The sequence below is a fragment of the Pseudomyrmex gracilis genome, unplaced genomic scaffold, assembly GCF_002006095.1.
Source record: "Pseudomyrmex gracilis isolate BER0280 unplaced genomic scaffold, ASM200609v1 scaffold_26, whole genome shotgun sequence".
NCBI lineage: Eukaryota > Metazoa > Arthropoda > Insecta > Hymenoptera > Formicidae > Pseudomyrmex > Pseudomyrmex gracilis.
Genome location: NW_018020610.1, coordinates 130,658 through 149,405, shown reverse-complemented (window position 1 = coordinate 149,405; position 18,748 = coordinate 130,658). Strand labels below are relative to the sequence as shown.

The 18,748-nt window shown below is 39.6% G+C and overlaps 1 protein-coding gene across 2 annotated transcripts in view; it reads left to right on the top strand.

Annotated features, from left to right (window-relative positions):
• The window catches only part of LOC109852259 (FK506-binding protein 2), a 50,056-nt gene that overhangs the window by 28,723 nt on the left and 2,585 nt on the right, over positions 1 to 18,748 (top strand). For both annotated transcript variants that reach the window (XM_020423256.1, XM_020423255.1), the window contains exon 2: positions 16,446 to 16,609. In XM_020423256.1, the coding sequence (XP_020278845.1) occupies positions 16,446 to 16,609 (164 nt within the window). The remainder of the gene's footprint in view (positions 1 to 16,445; positions 16,610 to 18,748) is intronic.

Sequence of the window (18,748 nt, the reverse complement as noted above, 5' to 3'; positions counted from 1 at the left end):
CTATCATAATAATAATAACATGTTTTCTCGTTGATATATTTTTCAAGTAAACAATCAACGTCTCTTCTCTGAGATTATAAATTTGATAAAGGTCGAGACATCACCTTCGTAGAATTCCGTTTGCGCGAGAGAAACGCTCCGGTTAAAATTAATTATCCCGATGCGTGTACGTAAGAGAGAACGGGAACGAAAATCACAGGCTGCGCTCTGCGATTATTGCCGCAGCAGGAACTGCATCGGGTGCGGCAGTCGAGTTCCACCGTCTTACATTCGAGCGCCTGATGCACGAGCGAGAGACACGGGATTTTATGGGGTTGCGTCGCGCCCGCTCCGCCTGCTCCGCGGGATACTCCGCGCACGAATACTCGGGAATTGCAAATGTTTCGTCCCCCCCCTCACCCCTTCGGGAACGTCACTTTTCGCCGAGCGCGAATATGGAAATTTCATACGCGCCAGCTTGCATCGTCCTGCAAGCTGAAACGAGTCTCTCTTGTCCGTTTCTCGCAAAGGATAACGCAAATTTTTCCTTGGCACGCTTCGATCGCGATTTTCTCCCGGAATGATTGTTTCATATTGCCGCTCGATTCCCACAAAGAACAATGCGATTCTTCGCGAGCGATAATTCATTATTCTCTTGACATACATTTTTTTTCAACTTAGATTTGCATATATCACTCGCAAACGAGGTTTGTTTCCACAGAGAAACTTTGATATAAATACATTGTAATTGTGTGTATAATTGCATTAAGGTCTGCATTGTCGTTTGTTCCGAGCTCTGCGATTGCATCGGAAGACAGTGTTAAATTCATTATTCGCAAAGCCGCAGCGGGCGAGTCAACTGGGGCATTTCCCGTGCATTTATATCGGCAAGCGCCTTTAAGGACGTGAAGATCTCGCGCGCAGATGGGCGGAGTTTCCATAAAGCGATTTACGAGCGTCGCAGATTTACCGCACGAAATTACAGCCCGCGTTCTCCATGGTTTACGTTGACTTACGGCGTCTGTGGAATATCATTTTTCCCGCTTAAATTATCCTCCAACCATTGTTCCGGACGAGCGTATGTGGTGAGTTTCTTACGGAGAAACATCAGCCACATTCAAACAAGCAACATCTTCAACACGTTTCGCGCGAAACGCAATCGAATTCGGTCAATAAGCTTGTTATTTTTTTTTTTTTTCATCACTAACATATATTTTTAATTATTAACACGCACGCGTGTTATAACAAATGTTACTACCACAATGCGTTTCAATAATTTTACAGCAACACACACGTTGCTCCATCAATTGATCCCTCTCCCCCATCCCTATCTTTCATGATCATCATTATTCTCGTCGGTGGTTTCAGTGTAAATAAAAGTCGTCGAGATGAAGAATAAAACGAAACGTTTTTTTTCTCTCCCGCGCGCACGTCGTTATTACGTGCCGCTGAATGTTCGACGTACGCGCACGCATAAATTTCACTTTTCATCGGACGCACGAGAGCGTAACGGCGTCGTTTTCCGGATTATAAATAGAGGCGTCTGCCGGCGGCTGAATATCACGGGAAGGAAAAACGGGAAACGGACGCGGGACTTTTGTCGAACGAGTAATAATAACGCGCCTAATGGAAACTTTACGTGCTGGCGTTAAAAAGAGGACAGATACTGGCCGACGATATCGAAGCTTTTTTATCCGCCTTTTCAGCGGCGTCTCGCCACGGCGTATTTTGTAATGGATGCGGTTGGTACGATGCAGTTCCAAAAGGAAATCCGATAGGGTTTGGATGATAGCGCGCGCTCTTTCACAACCGCGAAATATAAAAAACGGAACCGTATACGGTCTACGGAGGGGAGGAGAAGTAGTCTATTACATTGAAAGGCCCGATATGCTTCGCTGTAATTAATTACTCGACAATACGCTTTATTCCGCCAGCAAGTGTTCATTTAAAAAATCATCACTCACTTGCATTATCTAACGTACATCGTAACAACGTTTTATCGATAAAACTATTTTTTAATTAGTGATATAATAAACAATAAAAAATTAACGATAAGATAATATTTGATATTTATGGAGCTTGTCAGTCTGGTGTATTAGTTGTAAGATGAGAGAAAGATGTTGCAAAGAGAAGTCCATTAACCACTCGCGGAACACACACGCGCAGCATGTAAAAAACTTGTGTTTCTGCTACGAAAAAGCCGGAAGCAAAACGGTAGCACGTGATGCGAGTCTCCGCAGTTTAATTCTTCTATTACATACCCGAGAAATTACAAAATTCTTGTCCGTTCTTTGCATGCAATGTGAATTTCAAGTAAATTGCATTAGGTTTTTAGTTACCCGTATGCATAAGCGCGTGAGGTCTTTGATACTTCTCTTTCTCTCTCTTTCTCTCTCTCTCTCTCTCTCTCTCTTTCTTTCTTTCTTTCTCTCTTTTTCTCTTTATTTTCCTTTAAAATGTTACTTTTGTGTGCCTCTTGTCGCTATATTGTGTCTTATCTTAATTTGACAGGTTGTACTGAAAACTGACGATTATCGAGCAAGTGTTTTTTTAACGCACGGATAACTCGTGTGTGTTCTGTTAAAACCTCCGCTAAAAAATTAACATTACTGCGAGATAGCAGAGAGGCAAGCCCGACCGAGATGTGAATCTCTGCGGTTTTATACGGCCACAGCGAGCTAGGCGGGTAATGTTCGCCGCGCAAGGCAAACTGATTTCACATCGGATACCCGTTTTATTCGCGAAAACGGCGGTCGTTTGCCGTCCGTTCGTTCCTCTCTCCGGTCAACACCGGGCAAATATAAATTTAATGACGAGATAGCGCGGGGAGGAGGAAATCACGGTGGCCAGTGGACGTTAAAATTGCGTCGCTCCGTTAGCTTTGTGAAATTGCGCCGCTGTGTCGTTGAACGGGAAAAATCGCCGAGACCCAGCTCAATATTCGCTGACGGTCGTGAGTGTTTGAAAAAAAAAAACAAAAAAAAAAAAAAAACAAAAATTGCGGTAGTCGAAACGACAAAATTTGCATGGATTTATTAAACTAATTGGTTGTTAAACCTAACAGTAACGAAAGACACGCGCGTTTATTTCGGCGTTTCCCGAATAAGACGATAATTTCAACTCATCCTTTTTATCGCAATTTTGCGTAGTGTGTACGCGCGTTGTTTTGTTTGTCAATCGTATGGAATTGAATTTTTAAATATATTTTTTTATACCTAAATATTTGATGATTGAAAAATTTTCTAGCTGCGCATTTTGCAATCAATGTTTTTTTTTTGGATTATTTAAAGGATTTCGATGAACTAAATGTAATCGGACGGAAAAGCGAAAGAGAGAGAGAGAAAACATTTGTACGGTAGGTTAGTTACACATGTGCGCGGGACACAGCCACAGGATATGTGGGAGGTAATCTTACACAAATACGCAATGCGCGCGCCATTGTATACACAAATTAATTTTCCGCTTTTATACCCAGATACGTCAGACACAGTACGGGCGGTTGTATCAATAAAAATACTCATGCTTGCAGTAATTAGCCTGTCACTAACAGTCGCTGGGCAGGATAGACTTGACCCGTTTATATAGTAAAATACCTTCCGCGACGTTGTGAAATAACAATCCAGTCGATTTTTCATCGGCTGAACAATCCCTGCCATTGTCATCTACGCGGACATTTTTCTCGTTCCACGGCGACTCACGTAACGATTTTTTTTTTTTTTTTTTTTTTTTTTTTTTTTTTTTTTTTTTTTTTTTAATAGACAGCCAGTCGTGCATTTTTTTATTGACAACTTTTCATCTATCTTTGTAGCATCGACTCTTTATATTTTACGAGCAAGCGTGATGTACGTGTGCGTTGGAAAATATCGCAAAAAAACAACGTAGTTACATGTGAAACTGAAAAATACTCTCATTTTAGTATTTTCCATGAAATTTTTATAACAATAGCCGTCTAAAACAAGCAATAGGTTTTGCACACAGATTGTGGAGATTTCAGATAAAATTTAATGAATTATTATATTTGTATTGTATAATCAGTTTTATACTTGTTTGGCTCTCATATTTCAGCTGAATTAAAAACAACAATTGCATAATTTAAAAGATCGTTAGTTATTACATTTATATCTTTCAGAGATAGAAACGCGGATAGAATTACGAGAAGATCTAATTTAATCTACAAGAATATTATAGAACGAAAATTTTTTACAACTCTGATTTTTTTATGAAGTATAACATTCGTGAATTTTCGTCGAGTCAGTTGGTGACTTGTGATGTGTGCAAGAACCTTTTCGCTGCGGCTCTTTTGCTCAGAGACTTTTCTAGGTAGGTTTTTCCGAAGTCTCGGCAGTCTCTTCGGCCAAGCAAAAAGGAAACTTCTTTTGTCCATTAGAACAGAAAACTTTCGGTAGCCTTATGCGAGCCTTTTAGCAAGATCTATTAGGAACCCGCTAATTCGACAAAACTTCATATTTCCCGGCGGACACACACCAAGTCCTTTTGCGTTCTTATCTTTAAAGGGATAAAGTTTTCAGAAATCCATTATCGTTTGCTGTTAGCCGACACTGATCTGACGTTGCTAGATCGGATATGCCTGACCGGATGATCCCGTATATATAAAATACGATTGCTTTTCTGTTCTTCTTTTTCTTCAAGAAGCTTTTCGCAGGAATTCGTGGACAAAAATCGAAACGAAATTCTTTTAAAATACGTGAAAATAAATGAAGATCTTAGTCAGGTAAGAGAATTTAAACTCGAGCTCTCGACAATTTTTGGAACATTTGATATCTATTTAATTATTTAATACACTTACCTTTAAATCTGCAGTAGTGAGAGTAGATTAAATACACAAAGAAATGTTAATTACAGTTAGAAATCGTCTTTCGCATTTTAAGTTGCGCTCTTGCAGAAGAGCAGAAGTCAGTGGACTTTCTCCTTTCACTTCTAGGATTTCTGCGAAAATTATCCTAAAGTCACTAATTAGTGACCAACGCAAATGAAATGAGCACGGAGGAGAGATACGTGAAAAAGTACGAGTCTTCCAGTCGATTAAACAATAAGGAATTCTGCAGTCTCGCCATCGTAATATCGAACATTTGCGGATAATAAGATTGGGATCTATTAATCTTCGACATTAAATTACACTTCGCTAAACTTATCTTACAATGGCTTTCGAAAAGTTTCAACTTCTCGTCTCGTATAAATGAAATTTCCACCAAGTTTAACTTTGCTCGATGGTTTTTTTCAAAATTCCACAAAAAAATACAGTTTTTTCGTTGTTTTATTATAGTGATATTTTTGCACACATTGTGTATTGTATTATATTAATTTAAAATGTTGTAATTGAGACCTTGTGTACAGTCGGTGCTTTTAATAAATCGTATAGCTCGCGTGTAACGTTAGTCGAAAAACAGATTAAATGATTAGTGTAACAGAATCTGTTTTGTCATCGTGACGCGGAAGAAAATGAATAAACCGGGGCGGCAACGCGCGGCGAAATGAATTTGTCTCGGTTCCGTTGACACTGTTTTCCATAGACGGGCTTTATTCGAGTTTGCGCAACGCGTAACTCGGACACGCAGCCGTGTTAGGATTTCCCATGTGGGGCGTGCATCACGTTACATACAGCGCGGCATAAAATATGCAACGCTATCTGATGTTATCTCCACCGCGATGCCACAATCTATCTGCAACCTATTTTCGTGGTTAGATCACCACCGATGGAACATCTGGAATCGAGCAACGACGATCCTAGGACTGTGTGTGTTCTCTGGATTCATCTTACATCTTTTACAAGCTATAAACGCTAGGGAACAATTTGACACGCGTTGTAATATCTCGCGTGATGTCTCGAGAAATTTATCTCTTTAAAATCAAGATTAAAAAAACGCCAAGTGCACACGCGACTCGTATCATATGAAAAAAAAAAAAAATTATTTTTTACACAAACCCGATCTCTTTTTTCGTTTTTCTCTTAACAAAATGTATTTTATTAAAAAACTCTCCAACACATTTTTCCTATATTATAAAAATCTTTTTCTACAAAATCTATTTTGTAAAAAAATAGTAACAAAAAGTAACGCAAATTGAAAAATTTTATATATTGTTAACTTTCTGTAAAATATTAATTAATTGTAAATATTGTATGTCACGCAATAATAGGTTTCAAAACATTTAAACGTTTTTTAATAATATATTTTTAATTTTTAATTTCTAACATTATGTATTTAAATATAATACTTTGTTTTATTGAGTTGTTTCGGAAAGTTTATAGGATTTTCCACCAAGTGGCCTTATCGCAGATGGCAACATGTCCGAGACATATGTACGCGATGTCTCGCGTACGAACATGTACAACTTTGTTGCGTGTGAACTTGACGCTACCGTGCTTCTTGATAAATTAGATTGATGTTTATTAAGTTAAAGATAACATTGAACAATAAATGTAGATTAACTTCTGCTCTTTGGTAAGGTGGTTTTGTAACAATAAATTTAGCCCACATACACTTTGACAAATTTATCTATCGCACAAAAAGCATCTAACGTTGCCGAATAAAAAGAAGTGAAATTGCACGACGGGCGCCGGTTTATTTTCGGATCGCGAAAAAACTTCTCGCTTCTCACATTCTATTCCCAACCGTCGATTCTTTCCATTTCGGCGCAAATCGCAACGAAGTAGAACTAAATTCCATGAAAAACATTCGGGCGCACATTGCCAATTAAAAAGCCAATTTCCATTAGGAATTGATCCGTCGAGATTTCCGCCGCCGACCATAATGCACCCCCGTTTCCGTATATAGAACCTCTCGCGTCTCGTCAGTCTCTGAATACTCAGTTTATCCGCAATTCTATTCCATCACGTTGCCACAAAGATTTTCTCGGGAAAATTCGATTGGTTCCTACCTTGTGCACAAGCGTTCGCACCTACACAAACATTGCAGCCGTGTTGTATCGTCTCGTCGCTTCGTCGTGTCGTCCTCGTCTCGTCGACTCCGGCAAGCCGAGCGATAAACTAAATCGGTGCGTGCACGCTCACCGGCGCGATGTAATTAACAGCGTTCACACAGGCTGCTCGACTGATCTAACGAGCTCCAGCACCTACGCTTCGCGGCACCGACATCGTCGACGACGATGCGCAGCGTCGCCGGTATTGCACGACGACGCACCAACGCATCGCCAAATGACTCCTTTTTTAATTGGCGATTGCGACGCGCGTCAAAGAAAAAATTTTTTTACGCATGCACAAAGAGAGAGAGAGAGAGAGAGAGAGAGAGAGAGAGAGAGAGAAAAGCACATTTTGTATTGATGTCACGCACATTAACTATTTATTTTGATAGAAAGTCGCGATAGAAAAAAATGCTTGTTGATGAGCGATTAGTCTATCGTTTCGTTTGTCACGACTGCTGAATTTGAAAAACTTCCATGTCGAACGATTTATTTTGAGAATATCATATTTTTATTATTGATGTTTTTCAGTGAGAAATGGGATTGTATGCAGGAAAAAAATAGAGTTGCTTCAATTAAGGTCGACGTAACCAGGCTGCCACAAAAAAAGAAAATAGTTCATTTAATTGCATATGCGATTGATTTAATGTACAGATTCTTAAAGCAACCATCTGCTGCATGTATTGCAATAATATTGATGTTGCATCAAGAGAATATACATATTTCAATTAAACTGATGTTGTTGATTTAACATCACGTTTTTTTTCCGTGCGGTAACGAGAAGTATTCAATTTCTTTTGTAATTCGATATGTATCGATAACTCGGTTGAAGAACTAGAAACGGGGATTAAAACGTGTTAATGTTTTTACATATCTAAAGGATGCGTAGCGCGCGCACGCGAATTGCAACTGCCGTCGGAAAAAGGACGATTTTTGTTCCGAGCTCGTCGCGCGAACGTCCACGGAATAGTCACTCCGGCGATAACGTTGTTACGGTCTAAAGTAAGAACGAGATGGTTGGTCCGACCGACTGGCACGGAAGTCATTTGCGATTCCCAGACGCGCGCTGAGTCGACTCACTTCTCTCGTCTAACTTTTGGCCAAAGTCTGGTGCAGGGAGAGACCGAAAGGAGGAGGAACGCGCGTTATCGCCACGAATCTACGGTAACTGGGTTCCCTTACACTTTAGCGCAACTTGCCGACGCTCAGCTGGCAGTAGGTAGTGGCTGTATAGTAAGCGCCAGCAACAGATAAGGCCGCAGTCTATAAATTAATTAGCCTAAGTCTACGGAGCCCGAAAGCCGCATGCGCACCAGCCGGCAACCCTACCTAAATCTGCATTAAGCCACCCCCCGCCGAGCGAACACGCGGAATTTACAGCGGAGGAGTGCGATATCGTTTCTCCCTCATACTGCAGGTGCGGCGGCTGGATCGTTGAGAGGACACGCCTTCTACTTAACCCATTAAGAACCCGAGAGCTCGTGAAAATCGCGATCAGTGATGAACCGCGTGGTGGTTCTTATCGGGAAAAAGAGAAATGAAAAGCAAGTGTGCAATAAGTAATTATTATAAAAAACAATATTTCAATCCTGACGGAGGTTGTTTCCTTGTAAAAATCATTTTTCCACACTAAGTTCCTTGGAAAATTGACATTGCGATATTTACCGAAGAATCAAAAGAGACAACTTGTTATTACATTTAAGGTTTGAAAAAAGCTATGAAAAATACTTCAATCTTCACAGAGATTGTTATCTTTTTTGTAAAAATCAATTTCCCACACTCACAATTTTCTTAGAAAACTGACAATGCAATATTTACCGGAGAATCGAAAGAGACAACTTAATTTGTTATTACATTTGAGGTTAAAAAAAAGCTGTGAATAAAAGCTTGAGCTTCCGCGGAATTTTTTCTTCTCCACCTTAAGCCGTTAAGAAGTAAACGAAAGTAGACGAAAAGCTGAAAGCGTAATAGCATAATAAGAGGATTAACTTCGAATAATGCCGCAAATCTTATCGCACTATATGCGACTTTCGCGTTATATGAGTTACCGTGCGCGCGAGCGCGCGATAATAACATCTCGCGAAAGAAAACTTCGCAACAAGACGTCTCCAAACTGCTGAGACAATTTCGCGCGTTTCCCCCGGGGGATGACGTTTGTTGTACGACGGTTCGAAGACACTTCTTAACGAAGACGTGAAGGATAAAGCAGCCGTAAAGTCGTGGCGAAAACTTGAAAATGAGGATCGCTCGCTGTTTTTATTCCGGGAGACCGCAGCGTTTTCTTCTCACAAAAAAAAAAGAATCTTTTAATCAGCATAAAACTTTATCGGAGTAGTTCGTTGGCGAATGTTACGCGATGTAACTCTTCGTCGTTTCGCGGCTTCGTTAAACGCGGGAAATAAGCAACGACACGTTGTTGGAAATAAAACAAAAAAAAAAAAGAAAAAACGTCGAAAAGAGAGAGGCGGTTCTCCAACGTCGCGCCTTAATAATAATCGGAAACGCTTTTCGAAGGAAGAACTTTTTCAATCTGTACGAAAGTTCATAGTAATTTCCTGAAACGCGAAACTTCGCGGCCGGTTTTTCCGGAAGAAAGCGCGCGCGCGCAAAGTGGAACGCAAAGGCGGGGAAGATTGTCGCAGCCGTGCACCTACTTCTGATCCTTTTATGCGACGACCGCAGGACGGTCCTCTCGTCGAGCCGCCCGCCCTTTTGTCACCCACGAGAATTGAGACGCGGGGGTAGTTCTTATGAATATCTTATGAATGCATATAAGCCGCTGCCGCGGTATTACACGGTGTCGCCGTGTCCCGGATAAGAGGCGCCTCTACTGAAAAATGACCCTTCTTACTTATCCCGCGAGTACCCTGATGGGGCCGATCCCGGGGCAACGTTTTCACTTTTTCGCGCGTTACGCTCGAGCGAGGGGAGAGCTAATCTGCATTTAACGCTGCGCCGCGACGGAGGCCGCTTTATCAGGTCGCTGTTCATGCGAAAATTCCCCTTCGCATTACGCGCGAAGCAACCGGCAGTCGGAAGAGAGAGAGAGAGAGAGAGGGAGAGAGACGATAAATCGCTACTATTTCCGGTTCTTAATCTTCTGAATTCGTGATAGTTACGGTGAAACACTCTCGGATGCGTTGAACCATCTCCGCGAATTCAAAAAACATTTAAATATGATATCTCGCGAAACATGAGACGCAGTTTAGCAAATAGAAAAAAAAAATATTGTATAAAAACTGTCGAAATGAAAGTGACAAAATCAAATATTGAATTTTTTTATTGAATTTTACCTCTCAAAAAATTTTTTAAATTATTGTTGTAACAGACGATTAACAAACAAACGGTAAAAGAAACGTTTATATAGTATAAACGTTTTGTTTGTAAACGAAGAAATGGTTATTTCCCTGCACACGGTGACAAAGAAAATTTGATAAATACAAAACATGTCCTTTCGGCAATACACGGGCAATAAACAGAGGATTATCCTCAACTATATCGTGCCTACGTCAAGACAGATCAATATCCCGGATAGCTCGAATTGATGGCAGCGCAATAAAAAGTTTACAACATACGGATGCTAGACATAAAAGGAACGCGCGCTTTGTAATAAATGGAGCCGGACATTACTCCTACGCGGATGTAAAATGCATGCTGTTATTCGCGAGGGAGACATGTTTCTGTGTGACAAGTATCAAGCGCATCGCGCGTACGAAACATGGTTTAATAATTTCTTTTAGTGTACTACTGGATGGAAGTTGGAAAAATCGGATACTTTATCTCTGACCGACTTGCAAATACAGAAATCTCATGCTCGGATAAGAGTAACGCGTATCGCAAAATTATTTATCTCTCATAAAGCGAAACGTATACGAGAGAATTAAGCGGATTCGGAGAAATAAAATTTTTTAACTAAAAGTACGGTTGTTTAAACATTTAATTAAATCGTATACTCTTTTGCTGTATTAAATGAATATCACTGCTATATGTGACATATTTATTGTATTAATTAAATATCGTGACGAATATACGTCAAAATATTCAGTGCGCCGTAGTTAGCGAAGAACAAACTATAACAAGCACGTGTCCATATTTCCCGAAAGGAATACATCTTCAAGAGAATAATCAGGACACTGTCGGTGGCGCTTTAAAAAAAAATAAGCCCTCTTCCGCGTGCACTTTATCAGACGGACAATGGGAGGTATCGGTGAAAAGCACTCGCGGAGACAGGGATAAGAATGGATACCGCGAGAGAAACGAGCCTTCGTCCGAGAGACGCTACTTGCGGACGATCTTTATAAAAAGCTCAAAGAGACGATCTTCTTCTTCCCGGTCTTCCGCGAATACGTGGCCACGCGTGGCGCCGTTTCCAAAGCGCGGCTTCGATACTCGAGAAGGAGGTGAGGGGAGGAAAGGAATGAGGTGAAACCATCCCTCGCAAAGGTGGCGGCGCTACTAGGGAGAGGAATAAATTTAAATATCGCTGCGACCCCCTTTGATATGTTAACGAGAAAGAAGCCGGTCCGCGGCGCGAGGGGCGATATTCTTTGATAGCGATTCTTTTCTCCGGTTTTTTTTTCTCCCTCATCTTTTCCCTCCGGCCAGTCTTGTCCCTCATCGTCTATACATTATTTCCATCTCTCTGTGGTCTAGCTTACTCTTTTTCTCCTCTCTCGCCCGGCCCGCTCTATCTGTCGTTTCTCTTTCATCCCTCCGTTGGAATCCCCATGTGTAGTACGATTTATGTTTTCACAGAGCGCTTCGCTCCACCTGCGCGCGAGTGTATGCAAATGCGCACGGGAGCTGGCTGCTTTTTCTCGCCCTTCGTCTTTTTCTCTCTCTCTCTCTCTCTCTTTCTCTCTCTCTCTCTTTCTCTCTCTTCTCTCTTTATTATTTTCTACAAAATTTTCGGCCGTCTCTCTCTTCGTTATTGTTTCTATCGTCTTCCCTTTTTCCTCGGTCACAAGTTTTTATTACGAGGTGAGTGATGGACGCGTATTTTAACTTCAGCAGAAATATTTTTACAGTTAAATACAAATTACTAGCTGAATAAAATTAAAAGAATAAAAATTATTATCCTAAATGAAAAACTTACAATAAACATTTCATCGATCAAATCGAATTGTGCTTCCTGGGCATTTATACTTCAGTCCACTTTTTTATATTTTCATTTCTATTTTATATAAAATGCATATTAACATATATACGAGCAGCTCTCGCGGAGAAATCATTTGAATATTTAAAGATCTCGCCGCGCGATGCACACGAAAGCTCGCAAAGCGCCGCGTACGCAAGGACGTTTCGGAAGAAGGATGACAACGGGATTCGGTGCTCCTCCGGAATTTTTTATCTCTCAGTGACCAGAAGTCTCAGAGCAATTGTTTCGTTTTCTTCCTTGTCCTAGCGTCTCGTTTGTTCTTTTTTCCCTTTTCTTCCTTCTTTTTTTTTTGATTCCTTTGTTTCTGTCTCTCGTGCTTGAGCGTCATTCCTCGCTCGTGACATTTCGCGAGAACCGTCTATCCGCCGTCTGTACGTCCGGACGTGCCTGGCTTTGTTTTCTTGTGTACCAGAAGCGTCTCTGCTTCTCATGTAATTCGAAGTCGCGTAATTCGTAATTCCCTTGACTCACCGGTGTTCTGCCCATCGCGTCTATTTAGCTACTTGTTGGTTTTTTGATGGAGTATACTTGAAAAGCTCTGAAAATGAAATACCAGTAAGTCACAAGAGAGAGAAAGAGTTACGAAATTAAGCGGATCAGTTTGGAATCGTGTACGTCAATTGTACATACGTATATGAGATATCTTCTACGTGATCTTCTATGTGATCCTGAATTGAATGCGCACAAACTTCTTATGAATATTGAAAAAGGATTTCACTTTTAAAAAAACTATTCTCTTATAAAAAATAATAAATATTTTATTATTATTTTATTAATATTTTATTATTATGTTATAATAAATATTTTATTGTAATAAAATAAATAATAGATATCTTTTTATATAAACTCAAATTGTAAATAGCAGAAGGCCATTTTAAATGGCTGTAATTACGAAGAATGCCATTTGCTTTTGCTACAAATATAGTTTCATATACAGCCCATTTATTTAAATAAAAAAAAGTTCTATATGTCGAGCACAAACTTTTTTTTTTCAATTTAATTGCTTTAAAAATGAAAAATCATCTCGCAACGATTAAGTAAACATTGAATTTCTGTTTCGACGAGAAAAGTCACATTTAATTTTCAAGTCAATACAATTTCAATTCTTCATCGATACATTGTCATGTTAACAAATTGTATAACAATTTGTCTGTCCGAGTAAAAGACACAACTGAGATGAATTAAATAATTACATTTTATATTGACATTTCGATTCCGCGCGCGCGCGCGCTCAATGATGCGATATTTCACGCGAATAACTCGATACTACCTTTATCGTAATAACACGATGTGTTAAAATAATGCACGATAAAGTTAACATAATTAGACAACTACTGCTCATTGACAAGTTGAATTAAAGATATAAGGCTGGAACTTGGGCTTGGAAACGTTTTCAGAAGTTAGAATGAAGTTTAAAGGGGGAAGAGAAAGAGAATGGACTACCGCGTGAACACGGAGAAACTCTTCGGAGTATCCGGAAAGTACTTAAATACGTTGTCGTGTGTAGGAAAAGGATGCTGCACAAAGCTGCAATTAGCCGTATCGATTCGAACACGCTGTTAGAATCCGGATGATTAACCAACAGTTACAAAGAGAAAAAGTTAAAACACTTTAAAAAGAGAAGAAAAATCAAATCCACTGGAATTTTTTAGTTGTTGTTTTATTAAATATTTGTTTCTCAAAAAACGTTTGTCGATCTCGTGGACTTATTACTGTCCATCGTAGCAATTTACGTGACTGACGTTGACATTATTAGAACAAATCTAAAAAAAAATCCTTGACAATTTATTTTCAAGTATAGAAAACTGATATTAGATATCCTCCCGTGCCAAAATATTGATGTTTTCTTTTGCAAAATGTCGGATAGCATCCGTGAGCCGATAATGCACCGGGCTAACAGTATCGTTCGTGCTTATGCGCGTTGGAAAAACTATCGAGCTGTCCGGCGCGATATCGCATATCCGGAACGGGGACACTATAGAAAATATTTTTCGATAAAGGCAACGGCGCGCGCGTGAAAACTTTGCAAAATAATAAATTCTGGTTGTACTGCACGTGCGATAAAAAATATCAGAGATCGAATCGAGATATCAGAAATAAAGCGAATTTTGCTTTACACATAAATAGTGTGTGTTTAAACACGCGATAATGAGATATTCATCGAATTTTACAAACGTGCACAAAAAAATTGCAGACAGAACATAAATACATAAAATGCACGATGTAAGAAGCGTTTGGGGAGTCAATGTTGCGGAAAAGCGCGTTATTTATTAATATAGCAGGTCAGTGAGAAAGTAATCTGCCCTCCACGTTGGTAAAGAGTTGCCTCTTGTAGCAGCGAGGCTGTAGCCAAAAACCAATAACGCTGGAAATTGACTATATCATCTGCACTCAGAACGGCGGGAAAAATGATCGGCCCGATGATATTGCGCCCGAGATACTCAATATCGTTTTTCCGACTCGCAGTTAACATGTATCTTGATAAAGTGGAATTGTGCCGGGCGGGAATGGGAAAGCTCAAGAATACGGGAGTATAAATACGTGAGAGAGAGGATATAAAACTGAATGAAAAGAATCTTTCTTAAATATTGCCGGTATTGCGCGCACGCGAGATAAACGATGATAACGAGAGAAATAAATAACGACTCATTGCTTATGAATCTCGCTCTCGTCAGTAATTTTTTTTTTTTTTTACCGCTTCATGCGTACATTTAAGATATTACTTTTCTCTCGTAATAGGTTTTTTCTTTTCGCGAAAGCAACATATACACTCGCACACAAATCTGACGGAAAAAAAAAAATTACGCTATTACAGTTAACTCGGGGAAAAATATAATGCCTCTTCTCTCTCCATTCTTCATATTTATCTTCAAAACAAGAATATTGCGTATAATGAAAACGAATGAAAGAAACACATTCTGCTTATTTTTATTTTTAATGTAATCTGCAGCATTTGCACGCACATTGTGCGCGAGCTTTTAAATGCCGCAAACACAAAAGACGAAAGGTTATGTAAAGAAAAGTAGTAGACGGGTCTCTATCTCTTTTGCTTGTGTAAACAGTTTTTTATAAGGTTTTTATACGTGATATTTTATCACAAGGAAGATGATGTTTTAAAAAATATTAAAACATTCAAAAGATATTAGAACTGTACAACAAAATGTGCGTTTTGTTAAGAATCAGATCGATTCTCTCTCGATCTGTCTTAATCTATGTTTACTCTTGCCGCTTTTCCGTGACACTTAATTGGTTTTTACATTTTTATCGGTTTACTTTATTGGTTTTACTTTGTGGCGCAGCTTTAACAGCTTCGAAATCACGTGATTGTATTGTGATTAAATAATTTAAAAAATGTGTGAAAATATATCTGTCACATTGATGGCGCGCGCCTGAAGAGATATAATTAAAAAATGAAAAAAACTAAATATTAAATAATTAGTTATCCACAAAAAATATAACAAACGTAATATTTTTTTTATTATCCTAAATTGTTCTTTTGCCACGTGCCATCAATGTTTAGTTTTTTTCTTGAATGTATATCTCTCATTAATTTTTTATCTTCATACTAATTACTCGCGTATCTCTTCCTGAAGCCTAGCATTACCCGTATTGCTTCGTACGTGCCTACATTGGCACTCGCGCACGAAGCTCTCCAACTGAGTGTGCCTGGCTCCTATTACTTCCATCTCGCATGTGCGCTCGACATTGCAACCCTCTTGTTAGTCATCAGCAACATGCATTTTGAGATGCCTCGAACAAGATCTGGCTTACGACGTCGTCTTCATGGTTCAGCAATATTCCGCCGCGACGCGGAAAGTCGTTGGTTTTCAACATCTCGAGCGGAATGCATTCTTTTCTTCTTTCTTTCGTGTTTCTTCGCATTAGAGAAATGAATAATAAATTTGACACCTTCAACGACCTCTGAATCTCTTGCGATCTAACGCGAAAACACATTGAGCGCAGTCACGCGAGTTGCATTCGCAAGCGCGCGCGCGCGCGCGTCAGCACAATGGCGAATTCTTGGCGAAAGTTTGCTATACGAAATGAGGGCTTGATTGTTCCGCGCGTTTTCCAATTAGTTCACACCGCAACATCTGACTCGCACACTTCCGCTCCCCTTGCGTGTCGCCTTTAAGTTTCGACGTGAACAAATCGTCGCGAAACTCGTTAAAGACAAAACATTTTAGCTCCTCGCCGCGTTGAGGTGAAAGACTTTATTGTGTAGCTAATGCGACGTATAATGCGAATAAACAAAGAATACACGTTCTATTATTATTGAAATAAAAAAGAAACACACAATGCAATAATTGATGTTAATTTTCTTAGAACAACTTGAAAAAATGAAATTGGTTTTTTATCTTTGTTGCAGTTTGGACAGAGATCAACCGTTCACCTTCCAGTTGGGTGTGGGCCAAGTTATTAAGGGATGGGACCAGGGTCTCGTGGACATGTGCGTGGGCGAGAAGAGAAAGCTGACGATACCACCTGAGCTCGGATATGGCGAGAAGGGCGCCGGAAACGTCATTCCCGGTGGTACGAGAAACATTTTCATGTTTTATTTCTAAATTTTCTCATCTTCAAACGTGAAAAAGAAATTGCGTAATGAGAAGTTGTAAACGTGGAAAAAAGCACCGATAAATTGATGTTATTTCACAATCAGTTTTTTTTTTCGTCGACACTTAATTGTTCCGATCTCTTCTGACAATTAACTCCGGCGTCAATGGGTGTATATATTCGGCAATCAAGCGGACCGCAACGGTGTACATCGCGATTAAAAGGCGTCACGCTGACATGGGTATTTTTCGAATTACACGCGGGAGCGTTTTTTACGAGCACGATGAGGGGGGAGGGGGATTAGAGAGAAAGCAGGGGTGAAGGGGAGGACACGTGGGGAAAAGAGAGACCGATACAAAAGGGTAGTCGTTAGTAACAGAATCGAAGTCAAAAAATGCAATTGCACGGAAATCCAATAAAGCATCAACCATTAAATTGAACACTGTCGCTCGGGCTCTCTCTCTCTCTCTCTCTCTCTCTCTCTCTCTCTCTCTCTCTCTCTCTCTTTCTGTGACCGGCGGCGGAATCAACAGTGATGAACGATTCGCCTCTTTCGCAGGAATCTCGCGCGCAGATAAATCGCTTGGCTCTACGCCGCGTTTCTCTGTTTATTTTAATTACTTTTTAAACGCGGAATTCGCAGAGTTTATTTAAAATCGATATCGCATATCTCTCTCGACTAGCGAAATTACGATCGTCTCTTCAACGAGAGTCCGTAATTGTTTCACCGAAACTCTACAAGTCTATCACGGTTTTCCGTAGAAAATATAATAAACAAAAATAAAGAGAAAATACATAAAATATAACATGTAAAATACACTGAGATATAACATACAAGAACATTTATATTGACAATTAAAACGTCTAATTCTCTCTCCAAGTTTATGCGCAATTTCTCTCTGCGCCGATAATCTAATTTGAACATCACATACAAATTTATTGAAATATTCTACATAGAACGTTACATGAAACGGCGTGTGAAAGGAACGAGATTAAGATCGGAATATTTGCACCAAAGTGCCATCTCTCTCTCTCTCTCTCTATTTCTCACGTCCAATTTTCGCGGCGACGGCGATCGTTACACCGACGCATTATTATTCGCCGTATTAATTTCACTCGTTTAAATAGTGAATAATTAAGCGCCATATTTCATTAGGGCCAGCTTAATCGCGACGGGACCATCCATAATTAATGGCTGGACGTGCCGGGCGCGTATGCATTCTCTCTCCCTGTGTCGGGCACTTCGTTAACCCTCCCCAGCCGAATTTGCTGGTCATTGTTATTTCGGATATCTATAGATGCCGTTATTGACGATCAAATTTCTGTGCGCGACGTTATTAGCGATACACGAACGTGTGTGTGTGTGTGTGCGTGTTTTGCGCACGATTAATTCTTGTCCTGTTCGATCCTACGTTTAACAATGTATTTTATGACTCTCCCGATACTATTTCAAAATTCCTATATATCGATTCAAAATCAAGACATTTAGTTTGTATCATATTTTTGTTAAAATGTCTATTCTTGTATATTGCAACAGAAGAACTTCTCGTGGATTTTCTCCGTCGCATATATAGAGCGGAATTTTCATTATTTACGCGCAAACTATATTTGAACACATTTATGTGAAATTGTACCAACGTCAAATTTGAATATTACATAATGACATGAGACATGCAAATCCTCCGTTTTGAATAAATACGCCAGAAAGTTATTTCTAAAAGAACGATTTGGCTCTGTGAAGAGTAATAATCAATAAATTTCTTTTTTAATTGCAGTATAAGTAATTTTATACATTCTATATACAAAAAAAGGTTATCTCTTATTTTTGTCTGTTTGCTGTTATCGTCAGTTCTTATAATTAGTGCTGTTCTTTCTTTTCTCAAATGAATTTTTGCTTACATTTTACTCGCATATATTTACGCATGCGTGTCGATTTATCCGATTTATTGCTCCGTCATGCATATATATACTCTACATATTTCTCATATATACATATATATATATATCCATGCCGAAACGCGTAAAAAGCTTTGTCGCCTGACAGCAGATCGATGCGCTCTAGAAATGATTTACGAGTGCTCGCCCGGATCGAGATTAATAGTATTTGCAAAAAAAATG